This window comes from Esox lucius, chromosome 11 (assembly GCF_011004845.1).
Source record: "Esox lucius isolate fEsoLuc1 chromosome 11, fEsoLuc1.pri, whole genome shotgun sequence".
Classification (NCBI taxonomy): domain Eukaryota; kingdom Metazoa; phylum Chordata; class Actinopteri; order Esociformes; family Esocidae; genus Esox; species Esox lucius.
The window spans coordinates 18,970,881-18,993,224 of record NC_047579.1 but is presented as its reverse complement, the minus strand read 5'-3'; the positions used below and the strand labels follow the sequence as shown (position 1 = coordinate 18,993,224).

General features: G+C 41.9%; 1 protein-coding gene across 2 annotated transcripts in view; it reads right to left on the bottom strand.

Annotated features, from left to right (window-relative positions):
* The window catches only part of slc6a16a (solute carrier family 6 member 16a), a 30,772-nt gene extending 9,403 nt beyond the window's left edge, over positions 1–21,369 (bottom strand). The window contains exons 1-6 of one of the 2 annotated variants that reach the window (XM_010902182.3): positions 21,302–21,369; positions 20,761–20,850; positions 4,450–4,675; positions 2,849–3,006; positions 1,951–2,077; positions 1,470–1,645 (exon numbers count right to left, since the gene is read on the bottom strand). In XM_010902182.3, the coding sequence (XP_010900484.2) occupies positions 1,470–1,645; positions 1,951–2,077; positions 2,849–3,006; positions 4,450–4,675 (687 nt within the window). In that variant the 5' untranslated portion in view covers positions 20,761–20,850; positions 21,302–21,369. Of the gene's footprint in view, positions 1–1,469; positions 1,646–1,950; positions 2,078–2,848; positions 3,007–4,449; positions 4,676–20,760; positions 20,851–21,301 lie in introns of those variants that run through there. The other variant, XM_020050848.2, reaches the window with a different exon arrangement.
* Between the last annotated feature and the right edge of the window lie 975 nt (positions 21,370–22,344).

The window sequence follows — 22,344 nt, the reverse complement described above, 5'->3', positions numbered from 1 at the left end:
TGGCCCAAAGTGTTGGCACCCCTGAAATTATTCCAGAAAATCAAGTATTTCTCAAAGAAAAGTATTGCATTAACACATGTTTTGCTATACACATGTTTATTCCCTTTCTGTGTATTGGAACAAAAAAATAAATAGCTAATTGGACATAATTGCACACAAAACCCCCAAAATGGGCTGGAGACAATTCTTGGCACCCTTTCAAAATTGTGGATAAATAAGATTGTTTCAAGTATGTGATGCTCCTTTAAACTCACCTGGGGCAAGTAACAGGTGTGGGCAATATAAAACTCACACCTGAAAGCAGATAAAAAGGAAAGAAGTTGACTTAGAAGAGAACTGTCTGAGGACTTCAGAACCAAAATTGTGGAAAAACATCAACAATCTCAAGGACGTGGACGGAAGAAAAAAATTGAGGAAAGGTTGCAACGCAGGAGAGTCCGGATGGTGGATAAGCAGCCCCAAACAAGTTCCAAAGAAATTCAAGCTGTCCTGCAGGCTCAGGGTGCATCAGTGTCAGCCCGAACTATCCGTCGACATTTGAATGAAATGAAATGCTGTGGCAGGAGACCCAGGAGGACCCCACTGCTGACACAGAGACATAAAAAAGAAAGACTACAGTTTGCCAAAATGTTCTTGAGTAAGCCAAAATCCTTTTGGGAAAACCCCTTGTGGACATATGAGACCAAGATAGAGCTTTTTGGTAAAGCACATCATTCTGCTGTTTACCGAAAACAGAATGAGGCCTACAAAGAAAGGAACACAGTACCTACAGTCAAATATGGTGGAGGTTCAAAGATGCTATGGGGTTATTTTGCTGCCTCTGGCACTGGGTGCCTTGACTGTGTGCAAGGCATCATGAAATCTGAGGATTACCAAAGGATTTTGGGCCGCAATGTAGGACCCAGTTTCAAAAAGCTGGGTTTGCGTCCGAGATCGTGGGTCTTCTAGCAGGACAATGACCCCAAACATACTTCAAAAAGCACACAGAAATGGATGGCAACAAAGCGCTGGAGAGTTCTGAAGTGGCCAGCAATGAGTCCAGATCTAAATCCCATTGAACTGTGGAGAGATCTTAAAATTGCTGTTGGGAAAAGGCGCCCATCCAATATGAGAGACCTGGAGCAGTTTGCAAAGGAAGAGTGGTCCAGAATTCCAGGTGGGAGGTGTAAGAAGCTTATTGATGGTTATAGGAAGTGATTGATTTCAGTAATATTTCCAAAGGGTGTACAACCAAATATTAAGTTAAGGGTGCCAATAATTTCATCCAGCCCATTTTTGGAGTTTTGTGTGCAATTATGTGCAATTTGCTTTTTTTCCTTCTTTTCTTTTGTTTTGTTCCAATACACACAAGGGGAATAAACATGTGTATAGCAAAACGTGTTAATGCAATAATTCTCTGTGAGTAATTTCAGGGGTGCCAACACTTTTGGCCATGACTGGAACAATGGAACACAATGGAACCTCCTCACCTTGGCAGAGGACTTGATGCCTTTGATCATCGCTAGACAGACGATGGTCCAGGCAGCCAGCAGACAGCCAGTCATGATGGGGTTAAACTCGCCAGATTCATCGATGGAGTCTGTGATGTCCAGAGCCTTTCGGAACCAGAAGTACGAGGTGGGCGAGCTATCCGAACATTCCTTTACTGACAGATACAGATAGAGATAGAGATTCAGATAGAGATAGAGAGATAGAGAGTGTCAAAAGCGAGAGACAGATGGAAGAGAGGCATACGAGAAGTTAATATGCACAAACCCTGCTGTTCCACAAACCAATCCATTGATTTGTTTTGACTTAAAACTAGAAAATGACATGCCCAAGTTCAGAACACAGCTGGTGAATACCTGTAGTATAAAACACAGACTTACATAAGCACACAGCTGGTGAATACCTGTAGTATAAAACACAGACATACACACAGACAAATGTAAGCACACAGGTGGTGAATACCTGTAGTATTGGGGGTCATGTTGATGGGACAATGTTCCCAGGGCAGAGGGGACTGGAAGGAGTTCCCCAAGTAGAAGAGACTCCATGCGATGATAACATTGTAGTACAAAGCCACGAAGAAACACACCTGAGCAGAGGGAGACATCCACGGTATGACATAGCTAATGTGACATTAACAGTCGGAACCAGCTCTCAGACTTTCAATACAAGCTGTCAGGGCTCCATTCAACGGATGACCTGGCAGGTCTGGGAAACTGAGACTAAAGTCTCCAGATTAAGCTTCATGCCTCAGCAGCTCTCCTGCTTCAGGCACACAGATGAGCTTCCCGTAAAGTGCTTCCCGACAGTTTGTTCAGACATTCTTCTGTTGCACAAACCCCTCTCATCTCTGGCAACAGCTCTGGTTTACACTCCTTCAGTCATCAATGTTGTGAGACAAAAATGAACATTTTACTGATCAGTTAGTTGGCCGTTCATTGTCCCCAGCGCAACGTGCACCTGTGTAAGGATCATGCTGCTAAATCAGCTTCTTGTTATACCGCACTGTGGAAGGATTACACGGGCATTTGTGCATATTGAACCCATCAGCTAAATTTTCATATAGCTCATGAAACATTGGACCGATTCGGTGTACATAAAGACATTTCTACATACTACATATGGGCTTATAACATAAGCTAATCCATATGTCATTTGGGAGTTGGAGACAACCCTGATCTGACTGGAGACAACCCTGATCTGACTGGAGACAACCCTGATCTGACTGGAGACAACCCTGATCTGACTGGAGACAACCCTGATCTGACTGGAGACAACCCTGATCTGACTGGAGACAACCCTGATCTGACTGGAGACAACCCTGATCTGACTGGAGACAACCCTGAGGCGGACTGCTTACCATGCAGCTGGAGAAGCCTACGCCAACCAGCTTGGGAGAGATGTGCTTCCACACGCCGATGCTTCCCTGACGGATGCACTGGCCTGCTGCCAGCTCCATGAAGAACAGGGGGACCCCGACCAGCAACAACAGCACCACATAGAGAACCATGAACGCTCCTGACAACAGAGACAACAGAGTTTGTAATGTGTAATTCGAATGGGTAAAATGTAATTAAGCTAGAAATTCTAAAACATTTTGAAGTGATTGTATGGAATAAGGGCGGGGGTTTAAAGAGCAGCTGCATATTGGCCAATGCCAGCTTTGTTGTCAGCAGTGGCCAACAGACTGTTATTGCGTATGGAACACCATTTACAAAATAAAACGTTTATTTTCCTAATGATTTGGTTTCAGGTAACTATATTCTTCTGTAGTTATTAAAACAGTCCTAATTTTCTGTATACAGCTGTAAGAACATCGGTGGTGGAACAAATATCTACACCACATACACATTTGTCAATCAGCATAATCTATTTTTATTGTAAAACAAAGCTCTATCAAGCGGATAAAATAACTATGTTTCGTAGCCCTCACCCTGACCTGCTCTTCCTGAGTGAGAGAGCAGTGTGTTTCAAGACAAAGAGTACAACACTACAAGCGATTCATGATGTTAGACATGTCGGTGGCAGTCTGTCCATCGCAACATAACTATAAACTGCTTCACTTGTGGCTTAGTAAATGTAGCTATTACAGCTTGTAGCCAGTGAAGTTTTTGTTTATCCTCAACTAATCCCAATTTGTTTTGTCCCTGGCCGGATTCGATCCCCGGTCTCCTCTAAGGCAGACTGTGTCTATAAACACTTAGCTATTTAACAATGGTTAGTCAGTCAGAGACATTTCCTTTTCTCTGCAGGCTCAGCAAAAAAGGGGGAGTGGATGGGGCGTGGGCAGGCACACCAGATAGGAACCAGAGGAATGTGTAGCAACACAGATAGGGTGATGTAGGTCCCTCTGGCCCCTTGTCACTTGTTTATTCTGTACATTCTGTACAGCAGTGTTTCTAAATCCCGGCCCTGGAGACACAAACCACTGACTTGTTTAACCCTCGTTTTGTCCTTCATAGTGTGTTCTCTGTTTCTTTTAAATTGGATTGAAAAAGAACAGCACTTACACATCCCTCTAGGCCCGCGGGACAACACTGTACTCCCGTAATCCCATCTAATCCCATGTTAAACAAATAGCTAAACAAATATAATATACATTTCCAAAAGAGAACATCTGTTTGTAGCGGTCACGTTTTTATGAAGTTAACCGGGAATCCTCAGACAAAGAGTTAATGTATACCGCCTAATGTGTAAAATGATACCATGCACTGAATCTACAGGTATGGCTACATGAAGAGCAGTGAAGTTGGTGGGGGTGAGACCTGTTGAAGTCGATGCCTGTGTATGTAGCCAGACTAAATGTGCATTCACACATCCATCGGGGATAAGACTGTTTTTTAGGGTTACTGTGTAAATATAAACGTATTTACACAGTAAATACGTTTTAGCCTACCTCTCCATTCCCTGTCTCTCTCCCCGTTTCTCACCCTAACCCACCCCCCGCGGGATGAGGCTCACCTCCCCCGTTCTGGTGGCACAGGTAGGGGAACCTCCACACGTTCCCCAGGCCCACGCTGAAGCCCACCTGGGCCAGAACATACTGCAGCTTGCTGTCCCACGCCGGGCGGTCGTTCGCCGCCTCGCCGGAGGTCCCGGGATCGCCCAAGTCCAGGAGCTCGGTTACCGAGCGGCTCTCTCCGATCCCGGTGTCGGCCTCGTCGCTAGGCAACGGAGGCTTCTCCATCTGGCGAAGGAACGAGAGGAAAAGGTTGTTCTTTGGTGCGAACACAACAGCTGTCCCAATTGGCATCCTGGGTCTTAAAAGTGCACGCCTTCAGACCCATAAGGATGGCTAAATGACTGACTAAAGACTGACTATAGACTGACTATAGACTGCCTGAAGACTAACTAAAAGAAGTGCAACATGTAGGGAACAAAATTGCTATTTTGGACACACAAATGGATCATCCCTAATAAATATCAGATTAATGAAGTGGTTGCCGATGCAACTTCCTAGTCCTGGAGAGTGTTAGCTTTTGTTTCAACCTAGCACAAACATAGTACATAACGTTCTTTTTATCTAGTCCTTACTCTTTGTGTGTGTTAGTGTTGGAACAAAAGAATACACACCCAGAAGCTCACCAGGACTGAAGTTTGAGAACTTTACAATACTGCCTTTTATCTATAATGGAATCCCACCCGGAGATCACCACTGTACTGTCTTACAATGTCAAGACATTTTGGGTTGTTTTCACATGCCTCTTCACATGCCTGCTAGATGTCTCACGTTTCGGTCATGACCTGACCTGCGAGACCATCAAACATGCTAGTTTGGAGGGATAATAGAAGACTTTCTCCGTTTACAGAAGATGTCTGAAACCTTACCTTTTTAAACAGTATCTAAAATAACTCCTCTCTGCATGAGCTCTATACATTTCTGCACCATCTATGTTTACTGTTGCTATGCTTCAGCTCCTAAACTTTCATGAAAAATACATAGCACATTTGGAATTCTGTTCTCCGTTAAAAATTAACACAGAAAATAAATGAACATGTGGCCCCAGAGAACTTGGTAAAGTAACTTATGCCTGGGTAGCAGCTAAAATATACAGATTTTTTGTTTTGTATTTGTAATTCATTTAGAAAAGTGTAGTTTTATGTTAGACTTTTTATTTTAATCAGTGGCAAAAACACATGATAAAATACATTTTCATTTCATGTTGTAACACAAGCTGTGGAAATGTCTGTGAAAAATTATCTTGTGGACAGATTTGTAATATAGGTTATTTGTGATATGTAGACTGGTGTAGTTAAATTGCAAAGTATATGCTCAAATGTAGTCATGCCTCCCAGTTGAAACAAAATTGCAATCACTAGGGGACATTTTTTGACTAAAATGTATTGGCCGTGTGTAGCAGGTTTTTGGGCTACTTCAAAAATGAACCATGGCTGCCAAATGTAACTTTTTAATAAAATTAGGGACAGCTGTTTGTTGCCGCTAAGTAAATGGTGGCCTGTGCTGGGAGGGAGAGACAGCTAATATGTCCTGCATACGTTATTGCGTAACATTTACGCCGAAACTTAACCTAGCCCTAAACCTAACTCATAATGACAAAACCTGAAAGTAACCACAATTCTAACACAATGCCAAATAAATGTTTCCCTTAAAGTTGTAAACCTTTAGTTGTGATTTCTTTTTTTATTGAGGCCAACCTCAATATTCTGCTGCGGCCAGAATCTACAAGCTAAAACCGCCCAGGAACAGACAGACAAAGTATTTTCCTGTAGACTGTGGTCTACCTGTGCCTGAATGGGCTGCAGGTACCGCCTCATACTACCAGTAGGGACAAGGACACTAGAAAAATGCAAAACTAGAGAAAAATCTGTCAGGAAGAATAAGGAGAGATTGTCTATGGCCACCACCTGCAAAACTATTCCCTTTTAGGGGGTAGTCTTGCTGTCGCCTCTCCAGTGACCCTGTTGTCACTTTAATTTGCACCAAAACAGGTGACATTGCTTCACAATCGCTTACGCTTCCTAACTGGACAGATTGATATCACTGAAGCAGTACCGTGCACAGACCTTCCAAGGGGCACGCGCTGAAACTGAAAATGTGGGCAAAGTGTAGGAGTGAGTGACACGCGTTATAAAACGGTCAATGCATTCCCGTCCGAGGAAGTGACGTGTGTAAGCAAAATGGATGTTCGGTGTTCGACGCATGTCACAGAGGTGAACGGGCACATGTCGATTGAAAGGGGCACTAGGTAGCAAAGGGGCATGTGCTCTGCACAGGTTGAACCTTACCTGTGCACCTGCATGCCCAGAAGTGTAATTGACTTGGTGTTGTACTGTGATGATTGCGCGTTCCCTTATTTTCTTTTTTGCAGTGTATTATAGGAGACGACTGATCGACCGACCACTGATGCTCTGCACCTTCCAATCCTCTTTTCTATTCACCCATTGAAACACAGTAAAAACATTTCAACAGCAGACAGGTCGACTTATCTGTCTTCCAAGGCTCTGGGTACTACTGATAAGACCAGCCAACAGCTGAACAGAACCTCCTAGTCTCCTCACTGGGGAAAACACACTCACACCTAAACCTCAATCTAACTCCACTGACCACTCAACCCAGCTGAAGACAGTGGAAAAGTACAAACTGCCTACAAATGTGGAAAAGTATGAGGCTTCAGCCAGATTGAGCAGGTGGTTTATTACATTAGTCAATCTGTATCTGTATCATGATAGGATGGGGGAAACACACACACACACACACACACACACACACAAACTGCCTAACGTTTTTTATATAAACATACACTGAGGTGAAAGATTCAAATAGGAACATATCTTTTCCTTTCCTATTTATATACATAATTCATCTCTAACTTCCATCATCTGCACACTTTTTCCAAATACTGTGGGCCGGTTGTCCAAGTGAAATTATAATAACTCAAATTAAGAATAAAGTATCTGCTGAAATGAACACTGAAACACACACCCAACCACATGTGCAACTAAGCACACACTAGTCAGACAGACACAGATGGGAAAGGCTGTCTTGACATAAAGGTGTGTGTGTGTTTTGGGGGAGGGGTCAGATCTCCTCTGACAGGCATGAGGCTTTCATTGGTTAGCTGCAAGGGGAGGGGCGTGTTGTAATGGATCCAGACAGGCACTGGCAGGAGTGACCACCAGTCATTACATCCACTTTAGGAATATAGAGGCTATTTTAAGAGGTGATTGAGTGTACCAAGCGTTACAGCTTAACAGATGACTAACAGTAACCAGCATCATTATTGCTGATTGCTTGACAATACCCGAGGCAAATTCAACTTATTTCAATGCACAGTTTTGAACTTAAAGCGGCATTCATATTTTATGCAAACGATTGCATTCAGTTTCAGTTACTTGGTCTTGGAATTCTTTCAGGACCAGGTAGAGATGACAAGATCTTGTTTACCTGGAGTTGAAAAGTTTGGTCGAGTCACATGCTCATGAGGAATGTCACTGCCACCACAACCTGTTACTGTAATTCGGAGATAAGCGTGTTCCTGTTTTTTATGTCTGACGTTGTGTGAAACACTGCTCCCATGATCTGCTGGGGTTTTTGGTTTATTTCAGGCGTGTAGATTTTACTGTGGGTTTAAAGGTTCTGGCTGTTTTTGCCAGGCTATCACCACCCCCCACTCTTCACTCCTCGTGTTTCTAGTGTCAAATCTGCCCCCAAACAGGGAATGGAAAGAGCAGGCATGAACAAGGTAGACTTTAGTACTCAATGTCAAATTCAACCAGCTTTCTATTTTTACTCCCACATACCCAATAACCCCTTTCCACCCATCTATTTCTCTCTCTCTCCCCACATTTCTCTCTAAATTTCACTCACCTCTCCTTCTACATTTTCACTCCTAAACCTCAAAGCCCCATATTGGTTTAGTGTCCAGAGTAGTTATGGGCTCCAGGCCAGTGAAACACACTGGGGCCAAATATACGAACATAAGCAAACATTTTAATGAAGGACAATTTACCTGCTCCCAAAAGGTCATCTCATAGTCCAGGCCGATGTTAAAAGCTGCCGCTGAGATCGCTTTCTTACTTACAAATCCTGCCTCAGCCAATTACAAACATTGACATAAGATGCTTGGACTTCAGCAAACATTCTCTCACCGACGAGTCATTAACAGATCAGTATATACCACTTGATTGTATGCAGGAATAAATGCTTGTAAATAGAACCTATTTGAACCTAAATAAGACATGGATGACAAGCCTCGTTCCATCTTTATTTATCCCACTTCTTACACAGGTTTGTTAGGTTTATGACAGACGTCTAGGTGGGCTCAAAAAGAAGGACTTCTTCCAGTCATCAGGTTTTGCACTATAAGCCACCTGGCAGAAATTCCAACTGGTTAACAAAACCATAAACCTCTACAACCGAAATATGTAAATTACATTTACATTACATTTCTCCAGGTCATTGCTTTAAATTATGATTTTTTTTAACTAACATGTCTGGATAAAAATTTTTTTTTTGTAATAAATAAAAAATATTTTCAAAATTGTTTCCCGAGTGTTCTGTAAATTCTACAAACTCCAATCCACTTTCCAGCTACTCTGGTTACATTAATGCAGCTTCATTCTGAATACCGACTATTTGAACTCCATTCGTTTCAATTCAAAAGGATTTTCAATTGAATCTTGAACCAATTGAACCAATCTTACATATTGGTTCAAAGTAGCCTAGGGAGTGTTGTTTGGAATAACATACATGTAGAGTGAATAAATAGAAGAGCGGATTATGTAAAACCTAGTGTTGTTTGGAATAACATACATGTAGAGTGAATACATAGAAGAGCGGATTATGTAAAACCTAGTGTTGTTTGGAATAACATACATGTAGAGTGAATAGAAGACGGATTATCTAAAACCTAGTGTTGTTTGGAATAACACATGTAGAGTTAATACATAGAAGAGCGGATTATGTAAAATTGTTGAACAGCCAACTTGTGTGTTTGTTCTAGATCTGCTCCCTGCTGAACATACAAAGAGTAGCAACTGCAGACATTCCATTTATGAAATGCCATTGGTTGGTTTGTGAATGATGGATTTGTCCACAGAAGTAAACAATCTCAGTCTTCTATCATAAGGCTAAGTTTCAAGCATCTTCTATCATAAGGCTAAGTTTCAAGCATTTTCTATCATAAGGCTAAGTTTCAAGCATCTTCTATCATAAGGATAAGTTTCAAGCAACTTCTATCATGAGGCTAAATTTCAAACATCATCTATCATAAGGCTAAGTTTCAAGCATCTATTAGCTAAAGACTACCTTTCAAGAATCTTTTAGCATAGGGCTAACTTTGGCTGAACATTATGTAGATGTGGGCAGCTAAAATGTTGCAACAGTTCACATAAACTTTCACTAATGCCTACAAGTATGGCCCCATGACTCCCAGGGAGCCCCACACACCCAAAGTGATAAAGTAAACAAATACACACTCAACACATGATATCTAAAAACAAACTGTGAGGATACAACACTCAGTCTTTGGATTGGGTCACAATCAACACAACGCCAGTCAACAACTACGTGGATGTGTTTGTGAGATAAATACGAAAACATGAATATAAATTCATGTTTGGTTTTATAATTCTCTTAGTTATACAACACTGGGGCTGCTTCACAAAGGGCACTGTGTTCCTACATTAGATTAAGACCAGAGGCCTATGTGTAGTGTAAATACCCAGGGATACAAATCAAATCTTATTTGTTCACTCACGTGGAGCGATGACAAACCGTACGGGCCCTTGAAATTAAAGTACATGAAAAAAATACAGATTGAAAATGTTAACCGGGATGCTTTCATACAGAGGCTGAAATTACATCCCATCATATTTAACGATAGGTATACAAATGCTGGGTCGGCCCACTGGTCCATTATTGTTAGATAGATGAAATGACTGTATGAGAGTTTAATGTCAGGACAGGCTTCGTTTTGATTACTTGGGGTACATTTCCCTATATACATGACAGTACACAATGTTCAGGTACCAGTTTTGACTCGACAGTACCGCTTTTACACTCCGTGGCCAAAAATTGCAGATCACCAACCAATGAAAAGCATTATGGGCCTGTCTCAATTTGGATACTACCCATACAGTATAGTATGTCAGATTAAGAACAGTATGTCCAAAACCATAGTGTGGTGGAAATTGTATGCCAAACGTTCCCAAATGGTCTACTATTTCCAGGGGATTTTCATAGTATGCAACTGGGCACAGTTTTTGGGGTAATATAGACACCGACACCTTGCACAGTTATCATCACCGTCACAGTACGTACTTTTAATATGTAGGAAAAGCATGAGAATTTAGCCATTGTCTCTCAAGAAAGCAATTGAATAGCCTACCCAGATTTGACCAGTTTTACAAGTGGCTAAGTTTGACCAGTTTTACTAATAGAATACTAGCCTCTTTTAAATTGCTGCTTTAAACTAGGCTGCATTCCAACATTTTAAGATGTTTTTATGAAGAGATTTATAGATTGTTTTGGAATGATACTATTTCTGATCTAAAAATAAAAACTATGTATAAATTGCAGAGGAGGGTGGTTTCTGTATACAGCCCAGGGGCAGTGGGTTGCCATCCCCTGGGATTGGGAAGAATGTGGGCCCAAGCTTGTCACTGATCAGCGGGGAAGACTGGAAACTCACTGACAATGTAGATATGCTTACAGGAAGTGAGAGGTACTTATAAGGCTGAGGAATTTGCCAATAAACTTCATAGAGAAAACAACAGAAAGGCCTTCACACACGACAATAATAAAGACTACATAGAGAAAACAATAGAAAGGACTTCAAACACGACAATGATAAAGATGCAAAACGTCTAGTACAGCTACAATAAACACAAATACAGACATCTAACAGATGTAAACCTAGTTTAGCAACCAGTGTCCAGCCACTCGTCCAAACAGTGTCCAGCCACTCGTCCAACCAGTGTCCAGCCACTCGTCCAACCAGTGTCCAGCCACTCGTCCAACCAGTGTCCAGCCACTCGTCCAACCAGTGTCCAGCCACTCGTCCAAACAGTGTCCAGCCACTCGTCCAAACAGTGTCCAGCCACTCGTCCAACCAGTGTCCAGCCACTTGACCAACCAGTGTCCAGCCACTTGACCAACCAGTGTCCAGCCACTTGACCAACCAGTGTCCAGCCACTTGACCAACCAGTGTCCAGCCACTTCTACTTTTTATTTCAGAACGGTAAATCAGCACTTGTTACAGGCCATTCTTCCCATGAATCTTCTCCCATATTATGTTCCAAAAGCTACTGAACATGATGATTTACCATCAACCCAAAATTAAATCAATTGTCAGATTTGCGCCATTCACAGTTTGCAGGGATCTACCACTTCCTCTCATCTCGCACCTTTTCCCTGGTGGTCAAGGCATGCCTGGCACCAAAGTGGGTATAGGCATAGGATATTGATGCATTTGGATAAATGGCTGGTGGTACAGATGGTGTTGCATCCATTCAAATGCTTTCCCACATTCAGTCTGACTGCATCAACTCACTTTGTTTCTGGGTCTGGCGTTAGAAGTGTTGTGAATTAATGGGTCACGCAAAGTGTTTGTGTATGGTTATTAATTGCATCTATGTTAGCAACGGTTCCCCTCAGGCGTCTACTGATGAGCTCTTTCCTGATCTGGATGTTATTGATGTACCTGAACGCATCTCACCACATACAGTTACCCCAAGCTTCCACCTCGTGCCTGAGGGCTGTAGCGTCGTAAAAAGAGAGTGGCTGTCAATGGCCCAAGAAAGCTGAAGTTTGGACGTGTCCCAAGAAAATGGACAGCTTTGGCACCCACAGCTGTTGGATTGGAACCTATGTGCTTGGCCTCTGTGGTCCAATCAGACAGTTTGGAATGTCATGGCTCCTATTTAGTGTATGAGTGCGACCTCTAGGCTTTTAATACAAACAAGTTGAGCTCGTTCGAGGTTCGGTTCAGCTCCTGAAACGGTTAGTGCATCTGACCAGTAAACCAAAGGATGCTAGATTGAATTCCCAAGATGGCAAGGTGTAAATAAGTCCATCATTGGGTCTTGGCATGAAACAGTTAATCCAAATTGCTCCCATAATTCGGAGTCTGGGCAACAGTGTGTGTACGAAATGACTTATAAGGTCAGTCGTTTCTAGGCCTAGTCCACACTTGGGGCTTGGACCCTTTGAACCACTGTCATTTGTGAATGTTCATATCCTCCATTGGTGTTTTATCTCCAAGCCGTGTTGTCAGTGCACTGGGACCTAGAGATGGCATTTTTGGGGCCATTTTTCTTATTTTTATATTAAGTTTGGGTTAAAGGCGTTTTCTAAGCAGCTTCTCTCTCAGTGAATTGTGGAGACATCCCAGCATATGACCATAATGATCAGGGGTTGCATGGAATCCTATGAAGGTGTGCATGCTACGTCTTGGCCATACATGACTCATTATGTCATGGATGGCCTTCCTCAGCAGGACCCCTGTACCCAGAGGCGTTTCTAGGAATAGGCAACCTAGGCTGTCACCTGCAATAAAAAATATAAAATAAATAATATATTTATATACAGGTGCTGGTCATGAAATTTGAATATCATCAAAAAGTTGATCTATACTCACCTAAAGGATTATTAGGAACACCTGTTAAATTTCACATTAAAGCAATTATCTAATCAACCAAACACATGGCAGTTGCTTCAATGCATTTAGGGGTGTGGTCCTGGTCAAGACAATCTCCTGAACTCCAAACTGAATGTCAGAATGGGAAAGAAAGGTGATTTAAGCAATTTTGAGTGTGGCATGGTTGCTGGTGCCAGTCGGGCCGGTCTGAGTATTTCACAATCTGCTCAGTTACAGGGATTTTCACGCACAACCATTTCTAGGGTTTACAAAGAATGGTGTGAAAAGGGAAAAACATCCAGTATGCGGCAGTCCTGTGGGCGAAAATGCCTTGTTGATGCTAGCGGTCAGAGGAGAATGGGCCGACTGATTCAAGCTGATAGAAGAGCAATTTTGACTGAAATAACCACTTGTTACAACCGAGGTATGCAGCAAAGCATTTGTGAAGCCACAACATGCACAACCTTGAGGCGGATGGGCTACAACAGCAGAAGACCCCACCGGGTATCACTCATCTCCACTACAAATAGGAAAAAGAGGCTACAATTTGCACGAGCTCACCAAAATTGGACAGTTGAAGACTGGAAGAATGTTGCCTGGTCTGAGGAGTCTCGATTTCTGTTGAGACATTCAGATGGTAGAGTCAGAATTTGGCGTAAACAGAATGAGAACATGGATCCATCATGCCTTGTTACCACTCTGCAGGCTGGTGGTGGTGGTGTAATGGTGTGGGGGATGTTTTCTTGGCACACTTTAGGCACCTTAGTGCCAATTGGGCATCGTTTAAATGCCACAGCCTACCTGAGCATTGTTTCTGACCATGTCCATCCCTTTATGACCACCATGTACCCATCCTCTGATGGCTACTTCCAGCAAGATAATGCACCATGTCACAAAGCTTGAATCATTTCAAATTGGTTTCTTGAACATGACAATGAGTTCACTGTACTGAAATGGCCCCCACAGTCACCAGATCTCAACCCAATAGAGCATCTTTGGGATGTGGTGGAACGGGAGCTTCGTGTCCTGGGAGCTTCGTGTCCTGGGAGCTTCGTGCCCATCCCACAAATCTCCATCAACTGCAAGATGCTGTCCTATCAATATGGGCCAACATTTCTAAAGAAATGTCGAATCAATGCCACGTAGAATTAAGGCAGTTCTGAAGGCGAAAGGGGGTCAAACACAGTATTAGTATGGTGTTCCTAATAATCCTTTAGGTGAGTGTATTCCAGTAATTCCATTCAAAAAGTGAAACTTGTATAATGTATACATTCATTCCACACAGACTGATATATTTCAAGTGTTTATTTCTTTCAATTTTGATGATTATATCTGACAACTAATGAAAACCCCAAAATCAGTATCTCAGAAAATTTGAATATTGTGAAAAGGTTCAATAATGAAGACACCTGGTGCCACACTATAATCAGCGAATTAACCCAAAACACCTGCAAAGGCTTTTAAATGGTCTCGCAGTCTAGTTCTGTAGGCAACACAATCATGGGGAAGACTGCTGACTTGACAGCTTTCCAAAAGACGACCATTGACACCTTGCACAAGGAGGGCAAGACACAAAAGGTCATTGCTAAAGAGGCTGGCTGTTCACAGAGCTCTGTGTCCAAGCAGATTAATAGAGAGGCAAAGGGAAGGAAAAGAAAAGATGCGGTAGAAAAAAAGTGTACAAGCAATAGGGATAACCGCACCCTGGAGAGGATTGTGAAACAAAACCCATTCAAAAATGTGGAGGAGATTCACAAAGAGTGGACTGCAGCTGGAGTCAGTGCTTCAAGAACCACCACGCACAGACGTATGCAAGACATGGGTTTCAGCTGTCGCATTCCTTGTGTCAAGCCACTCTTGAACAAGACACAGCGACAGAAGCGTCTCGTCTGGGCTAAAGACAAAAAGGGCTGGACTGCTGCTGAGTTATGTTCTCTGATGAAAGTAAATTTTGCATTTCCTTTGTGAAGAGGAAGATGCGATACGCCAGACCCAAAAATGCAGAAGAGCTGAAGGCCACTATCAGAGCAACCTGGGCTCTCATAACACCTGAGCAGTGCCACAGACTGATCAACTCCATGCCACGCCGCATTGCTGCATTAATTCAGGCAAAAGGAGCCCCAACTAAGTATTGAGTGCTGTACATGCTCATACTTTTCATGTTCATACTTATCAGTTGGCCAACATTTCTAAAAATCCTTTTTTGTATTGGTCTTAAGTAATATTCACATTTTATGAGATACTGAATTTGGGATTTTCACTAGTTGCCAGTTATAATCATCACAATTAAAAGAAATAAACATTTGAAATATATCAGTCTGTGTGTAATGAATGAATAAAATATAGAAGTTTCACTTTTTGAATGGAATTACTGAAATAATGATATTCTAATTTTATGACCAGCACCTGTATAGGGGGGAAATTAATCCATATGTAGTTTTAGTTATTATAAAAATAAAACAAATTATACATTAAGTCAAGACTTATTTACAGTGGGGAGAACAAGTATTTGATACACTGCCGATTTTGCAGGTTTTTCCACTTACAAAGCATGTAGAAGTCTGTAATTTTTATCATTGGTACTATTCAACTGAGAGAGACGGAATCTAAAACAAAAATCCAGAAAATCACATTGTATGATTTTTTTAATAATTAATTTGCATTTAATTGCATGACATAAGTATTTGATACATCAGAAAAGCAGAACTTAATATTTGGTACAGAAACCTTTGTTTGCAATTACAGAGATCATATGTTTCCTGTAGTTCTTGACCAGGTTTGCACACACTGCAGCAGGGATTTTGGACCACTCCTCTATACAGACCTTCTCCAGATCCTTCAGGTTTTAGGGCTGTCGCTGGGCAATACGGACTTTCACCTCCCTCTAAAGATTTTCTATTGGGTTCACGTCTGGAGACTGGCTAGGCCACTCCAGGACCTTGAGATGCTTCTTACGGAGCCACTCCCTAGTTGCCCTGGCTGTGTGTTTCGGGTCGTTGTCATGCTGGAAGACCCAGCCACGACCCATCTTCAATGCTCTTACTGAGGGAAGGAGGTTGTTGGCCAAGATCTCGCAATACATGGCCCCATCTATCCTCCCCTCAATACGGTGCAGTCGTCCTGTCCCCTTTCCAGAAAAGCATCCCCAAAGAATGATGTTTCCACCTCCATGCTTCACGGTTGGGATGGTGTTCTTGGGGTTGTACTTCTTCCTCCAAACACAGGGAGTGGAGTTTAGACCAAAAAGCTCTATTTTTGTCTCATCAGACCACATGACCTTCACCCATTCCTCCTCTGGATCATCCAGATGGTCATTGGCAAACTTCAGACAGGCCTGGACATGTGCTGGCTTGAGCAGGGGGACCTTGCGTGCGCTGCAGGATATTAATCCATGACGGCGTAGTGTGTTACTAATGGTTTTCGTTGAGACTGTGGTCCCAGCTCTCTTCAGGTCATTGACCAGGTCCTGCTGTGTAGTTCTGGGCTGATCCCTCACCTTCCTCATGATCATTGATGTCCCACGAGGTGAGATCTTGCATGGAGCCCCAGACCGAGGGAGATTGACCGTCATCTTGAACTTCTTCCATTTTCTAATAATTGCACCAACAGTTGTTGCTTTCTCACCAAGCTGCTTGCCTATTGTCCTGTAGCCCATCCCAGCCTTGTGCAGGTCTACAATTTTATCCCTGATGTCCTTACACAGCTCTCTGGTCTTGGCCATTGTGGAGAGGTTGGTGTCTGTTTGATTGAGTGTGTGGACAGGTGTCTTTTATACAGGTAACGAGTTCAAAAGGTGCAGTTAATACAGGTAATGAGTGGAGAAAAGGAGGGCTTCTTAAAGAAAAACTAACAGGTCTGTGAGAGCTGGAATTCTTACTGGTTGGTAGGTGATCAAATACTTATGTCATGCAATGATTCTGTCTCTCACAGATGAAGTGTACCTATGATAAAAATTACAAACCTCTACATGCTTTGTAAGTAGGAAAACCTGCAAAATCAGCAGTGTATCAAATACTTGTTCTCCCCACTGTATTTGTTATGAGTGAGATGAGATGGTGAGGCAGGGCAGGGCCAGGTGTGGATGGGGGGTGAGTAAGTGAGGCAGGGCAGGGCCAGGTGTGGATGGGGGGTGAGTAAGTGAGGCAGGGCGGGGCCAGGTGTGGATGGGGGGTGAGTAAGTGAGGCAGGGCGGGGCCAGGTGTGGATGGGGGGTGAGTAAGTGAGGCAGGGCAGGGCCAGGTGTGGATGGGGGGTGAGTAAGTGCGCCAGTTGACGTTTATAAGATCTGTTGAAATTTTCTGACTGCTGTTCTCATATGAAAAGATCAAAGCCATTGGGGTCACATTATAGAAAGAAAAGGAAAAAGTATAGTGGTACGTTTTTATGGACATTATTTAAAGCATCGGTCTCTGGTTTAAGCTATTTGAAATGTAGCGCACTAAGCTAAGTTAGAACTACAAAGAGTAGCAGTACATACATAGCATTAGTTTAGGCAGTGGGTAAAGGGTGGAAGTGGAACTCTAAACGCCAGTTCAGATCATAATTCGGGCTGGTTTTAGAATTTGGCAGAAGTGAACTGGTTAGTTGCAGAGTGTTTGAAGCCCCTGGGGACCTACCAAATTGCCAAGTCAAGTGCGCTAGTGGCTTTAGAATGTCTGGGATTCTTTCACAAGTTGCATCTAATCACTGATCTGAACTGGCTGCAGATGTATCTTTGTTGTTCTGAACATTATTTTTTTTGCAATCAAATATGACAGATGCTCAAGATATCCTATGACATTATCATTCATAGTTTTGCAGCAAGGAAATCGAGCCATGTCCAGTTTTAAGACAGAAACAGCCCTTCATCTGCTATAATAGCATACGGAGTACGATTTTGACAAGGCATTTGACATGGACGCACATACAGGAAGAGACCATAATGTGGCCCCCGCATCCTGAGGAGCTGGAGGAGCAGGGTCACACCAGACCACACACAGATAACCAAGGATTGGCTCAAGTCACCAGGTGGCACAGTCCAATATCTTTGCGGTCATCACAGAGTCTTGTAAGGAGCTGCATCCCCGATTTAAGAAGTAAAATCTCACTACTCTCTGTGCCTACTATATGGCTACAATGAAAACAATCGAGCCAATCGGCAAAGTTGAACTACAATCGTTGCATTGCCTTGACATTAGTGTCACATCAAAGTGACATTCTACCTGCTATACCAGAAAACCCTTAAAAATCTACTTTTTTCCCCTTCATATTTGTATGAACAAGACCAAAAGAACGCACAAGTGTCGGACATTGAGAATTGGAACCTAGGCATTTTGCGAAGCCACAGGATGTGGTGTACTGTAGCAGATGTCATTTATTTCACAAGAGGAATTCCTTAACTGTTGACAGCTGATGGCAACGCTGAACACTTGTTGGCTGTTAGTGTAGCCATCAGGTAAAGGGATCTCGTGACTGGCAAGGAGGTGGGCAGTCTCCAGAGACAAACTGATAACTAAGAGTATAAAGCTGGCGTATTTTGGGCAGTGCAGAAATATGATGTCATATTCCAGTGTACCCTTAATGTTTTGTTTTCATTATATAAAACCACATCCCTGCCCCTTATTTGCTATAGTGCTCAATCAATGACATTCACGTGCTTGCTTTCAACATATTGTGAAGTTTATTATGGTTTTGTTGCTTGTAAACAGTAATGAAACATACTGAATGATATGATAGGGTAAGGCAGTAAATCATCACGTTGTCTCTGTTTCTTTTTAGCCTGAGCCTCAATGAACTATATTCCTAAATGGGTTTGTGCATTCACTCTTCAAGTGACCTTTGAAAGTGCATTGTTTTGACAGAGCTCTGATCTTTTTCAGATTAGCTGCTAATTGTTTTTCTAGATACAGCCCTACACTGTCACTACATAGTCCAAGCAAATAACTTAACACCCCAAAATGGAAAACAACATCCCTACAGTACCAGTCAAATGTTTGGACACACCAACTCATTCATGGTGGTACTATGTAGGTGGTGCGTCGTCCCTTGCTTTTATATCCGGGGGATGTGAGGGCCCATGCTCCAGGAAAACCACAAAAACAATCGGCATGCAGGTTGGTGCACCAGTCTCGAGTGAGACTGAAACAATGTGTGCAGATGGGAATCCACTGCATTTGTCTGAGTGCCACGACATGAAAGTCAGTCAAGTGAAGTTGCAAAAACCATCAAGCGCCATGAAGAAACTGGATTTCATGAAGAAACTGGATTTCTAGAAGACTGCCACAGGAAACTAAGACCAGAGTTACCTCTGCTGCAGAGGATGTGTTCATTAGAGTTACCAGCCTCAGAAATTGACAATAAACTGCACTTCATATTGCAGCCCAAATAAATGCTTCACAGAATTCAAATAAGAGACATCTCAACATCAATTGTTCAGAGGAAACTGCATAAATCAGGCCTTCATGGTCGAATTGATGCAGAGAAACCACTACTGAAGGACACCACTAAGAAGAGACCTGCTTGGGCCAAGAAACATGACAAAGTACATTAGACTAGTGGAAATCTGGTTACATTATTCCAAATATGAGATTTGTATTTTTGTGATGAGGAGTGGGTGATCGGATGATTTCGGATGTGTGGTTCCCTTCGTGAAGCATGGAAGAGGAGGTGTGATGGTGAGGAGGTGCTTTGCTGGTGACACTGTCACTGATTTATTTAGAGTTCAAGGCACACTCAACCAGCATGGCTACCACAGCATTCTGCAACAGATCCGCCATCCCATCTGGTCTGTGCCTAATGGGACTTCTAGGCTGTGTAAAGGCCATTTGAACAAGGAGAGTGCTGCATCAGATTAGCTGGCCTCAACAATCACCCGCCCTCAACGCAATTGACATGGTTTGGGATGAGTTGGACCGTAGAGAGAAGAAAAAGCAGCCAAAAAGTATTATGTGAGAACTTTTTCAATACTGTTGGAAAAGTATTCCAGGTGACAACCTCATGAAGCTGGTTGAGAGAAACATGTACAGAGCTTTCATCTAGGCAAAGTGTGGCTCCTTTGAATGTTCTACAATATGAAATGTGTTCGATTCCATTTTTAGCCTTGATTCCATAGATCTGATGTCTTCACTCTTATTCTACAATGTGGAAAATTATTTAAAAAATAAAGAAACTACATTAAAAGACTAGGTATGTCCAAAGTTTTGGCTGGGACTATTAATTCACATTATTAAAAATGAAACGGCCTTCAACTATTAGTTATATGTCATGTTATCGCTATTATAGGCCTACACACCACATGCAAAGATATTAGCGTGTTTACATAGTACAATAATACTATTAACAAACCACGAACTGAAATAAAACAGAATTTGTCACATTCTTGAAACCGGCAATTTAATGGTACATAAAAACAAACACTAAAAAACTATTCACACGTCATCGATTTCAGTGATGCAAAAATCTTAAAAGAAAAAATTATAAGTAGCCAATTTGCCGAACATAAGGTGATTTTGTGAACGTGTAGACAAGGAACGCATGTTAGGAATTAATAACGAGAAAGCAAAGATTGCAACAAATAAGTTAAAACAACTAAATTTCTTCCGAGCGCATGCAGAGTGCAACAACATACAAAGGAATACAAAGAAGTGTTCAATGTTATTATTGTTATTTGAGAACAAACAGTGGCGTCCTCTACCTCGCGCGCAGTACTTGGGGTAGTCCTTGACTTCGTGCTCTCGTTTCTTCTCTCCCGTTACTCCAGGAATCACCTTTAAGGAGAGGTCTTCTTTGAACAAAATATATATTTCAGATTGAGATACATATGATGGGTTCTACAACAAGAACTATCTGGGCACTGGTTTGTTTTTCAGGACTAAATACTTTACAGTCGCCACGTTGGAGCGTTGTGAGGATCATACCAAGAAATCCATAGACCGACTCCCTTCGTATTTCGATTGGCTCTGGTCACCCTTTACATTCTATCCTCCCCCATCTGCACGTCTATAATATTATATAGCAAGCATGGCTTGCTTGACAGCAGTTCTGTAATTAGCCGCTTGTTCAAAGGGTTTTAAAAAGTTCAACGAATTATATTTTATATGCTAAGTAAGATCCCACTTCGAGTCAAAACTTTTGGAACTGTACAGACAACCGTATAATTGTAGGACATTAAACAATAATTGTAGGTTAACTTTTAAAAAAACAGCCATTTTATTTCTCTCTAACAAATGTCTTACCTTTCAGTTGACAGTGTTATTAAACCTTTGTGACATAGGGTCTTAATCTTCTATCTGTATATTTTTAGACCACGCCTACTTCCAAGATCCCTCGTGCGCGGTTCCATTAAACTAGCAACATTAAGGTCACATCACACGGCTAATTGAAAAACAAAATAAAAGTCGCCTAAATAACTTAAGCCCTTTTTCAAAAACCGAATAGGATACAGCTATAATTCCTTTTCCCTTTTTTTAAATGATCAAAATTGGCTCCAATATATGAGGGTTATTTGGAAAGCACATGCAGGGTACTTTTTACCATTATTTGATAGTCATTGCAGACAAAACATTTTTTTTATGTAGATCTCTCACAGCTATTGACTGAAATAGCAAAATACTTTTACCCCACTATCGGGACAAAAAGGGCCATATGGGGTAAAATCCCCCCTGGGGGTTATTTTACCCCAGTTAAGATTAATTCCATATTTAGGTGTCAAATCATTCTATCAATGTTATCTTTACCAGTGAAAGGAATTCACTCTTTGTATTTTAGTGAGTTAAGAAACCGTGATATTGCACATTCTATAAAGATGGGCATTGCCCTGTGAGATCAGTGCCCCCTCATATTTGTTTCCCCTTAAACACTGCAAATGGTGTATGAATTAGATATGCTCCTCACTGATAAAACATCCCCTCTCAGTCATGTCATCCTGGAGCTGGGATTGGTAGCTGTTAAATTGAATACTAATATATATTTATATTAGGCTACATCTTGAACTATTTTGTGATGTAAAAAATTAGACAAAGATAAATCATGTCAGAACTTTTTCCACTTTTAATGTGACCTATAATGTGAACAATTCAATTGAAAAACAAACTGAAATCTTCAAGAGGGAAAATGAAAACCTTACAATAACCTGGTTGCATAAGTGTGCACATATTTCATAATCGTTTTTGTGGAATTGCTTGCTCAGCTGAGATGATTCAACAATTCTATTCTCTACAACATTCTCTACATTTCTGTATGAACAAGAATAGTGGCAACGAAGGAATTTGTGGAATTT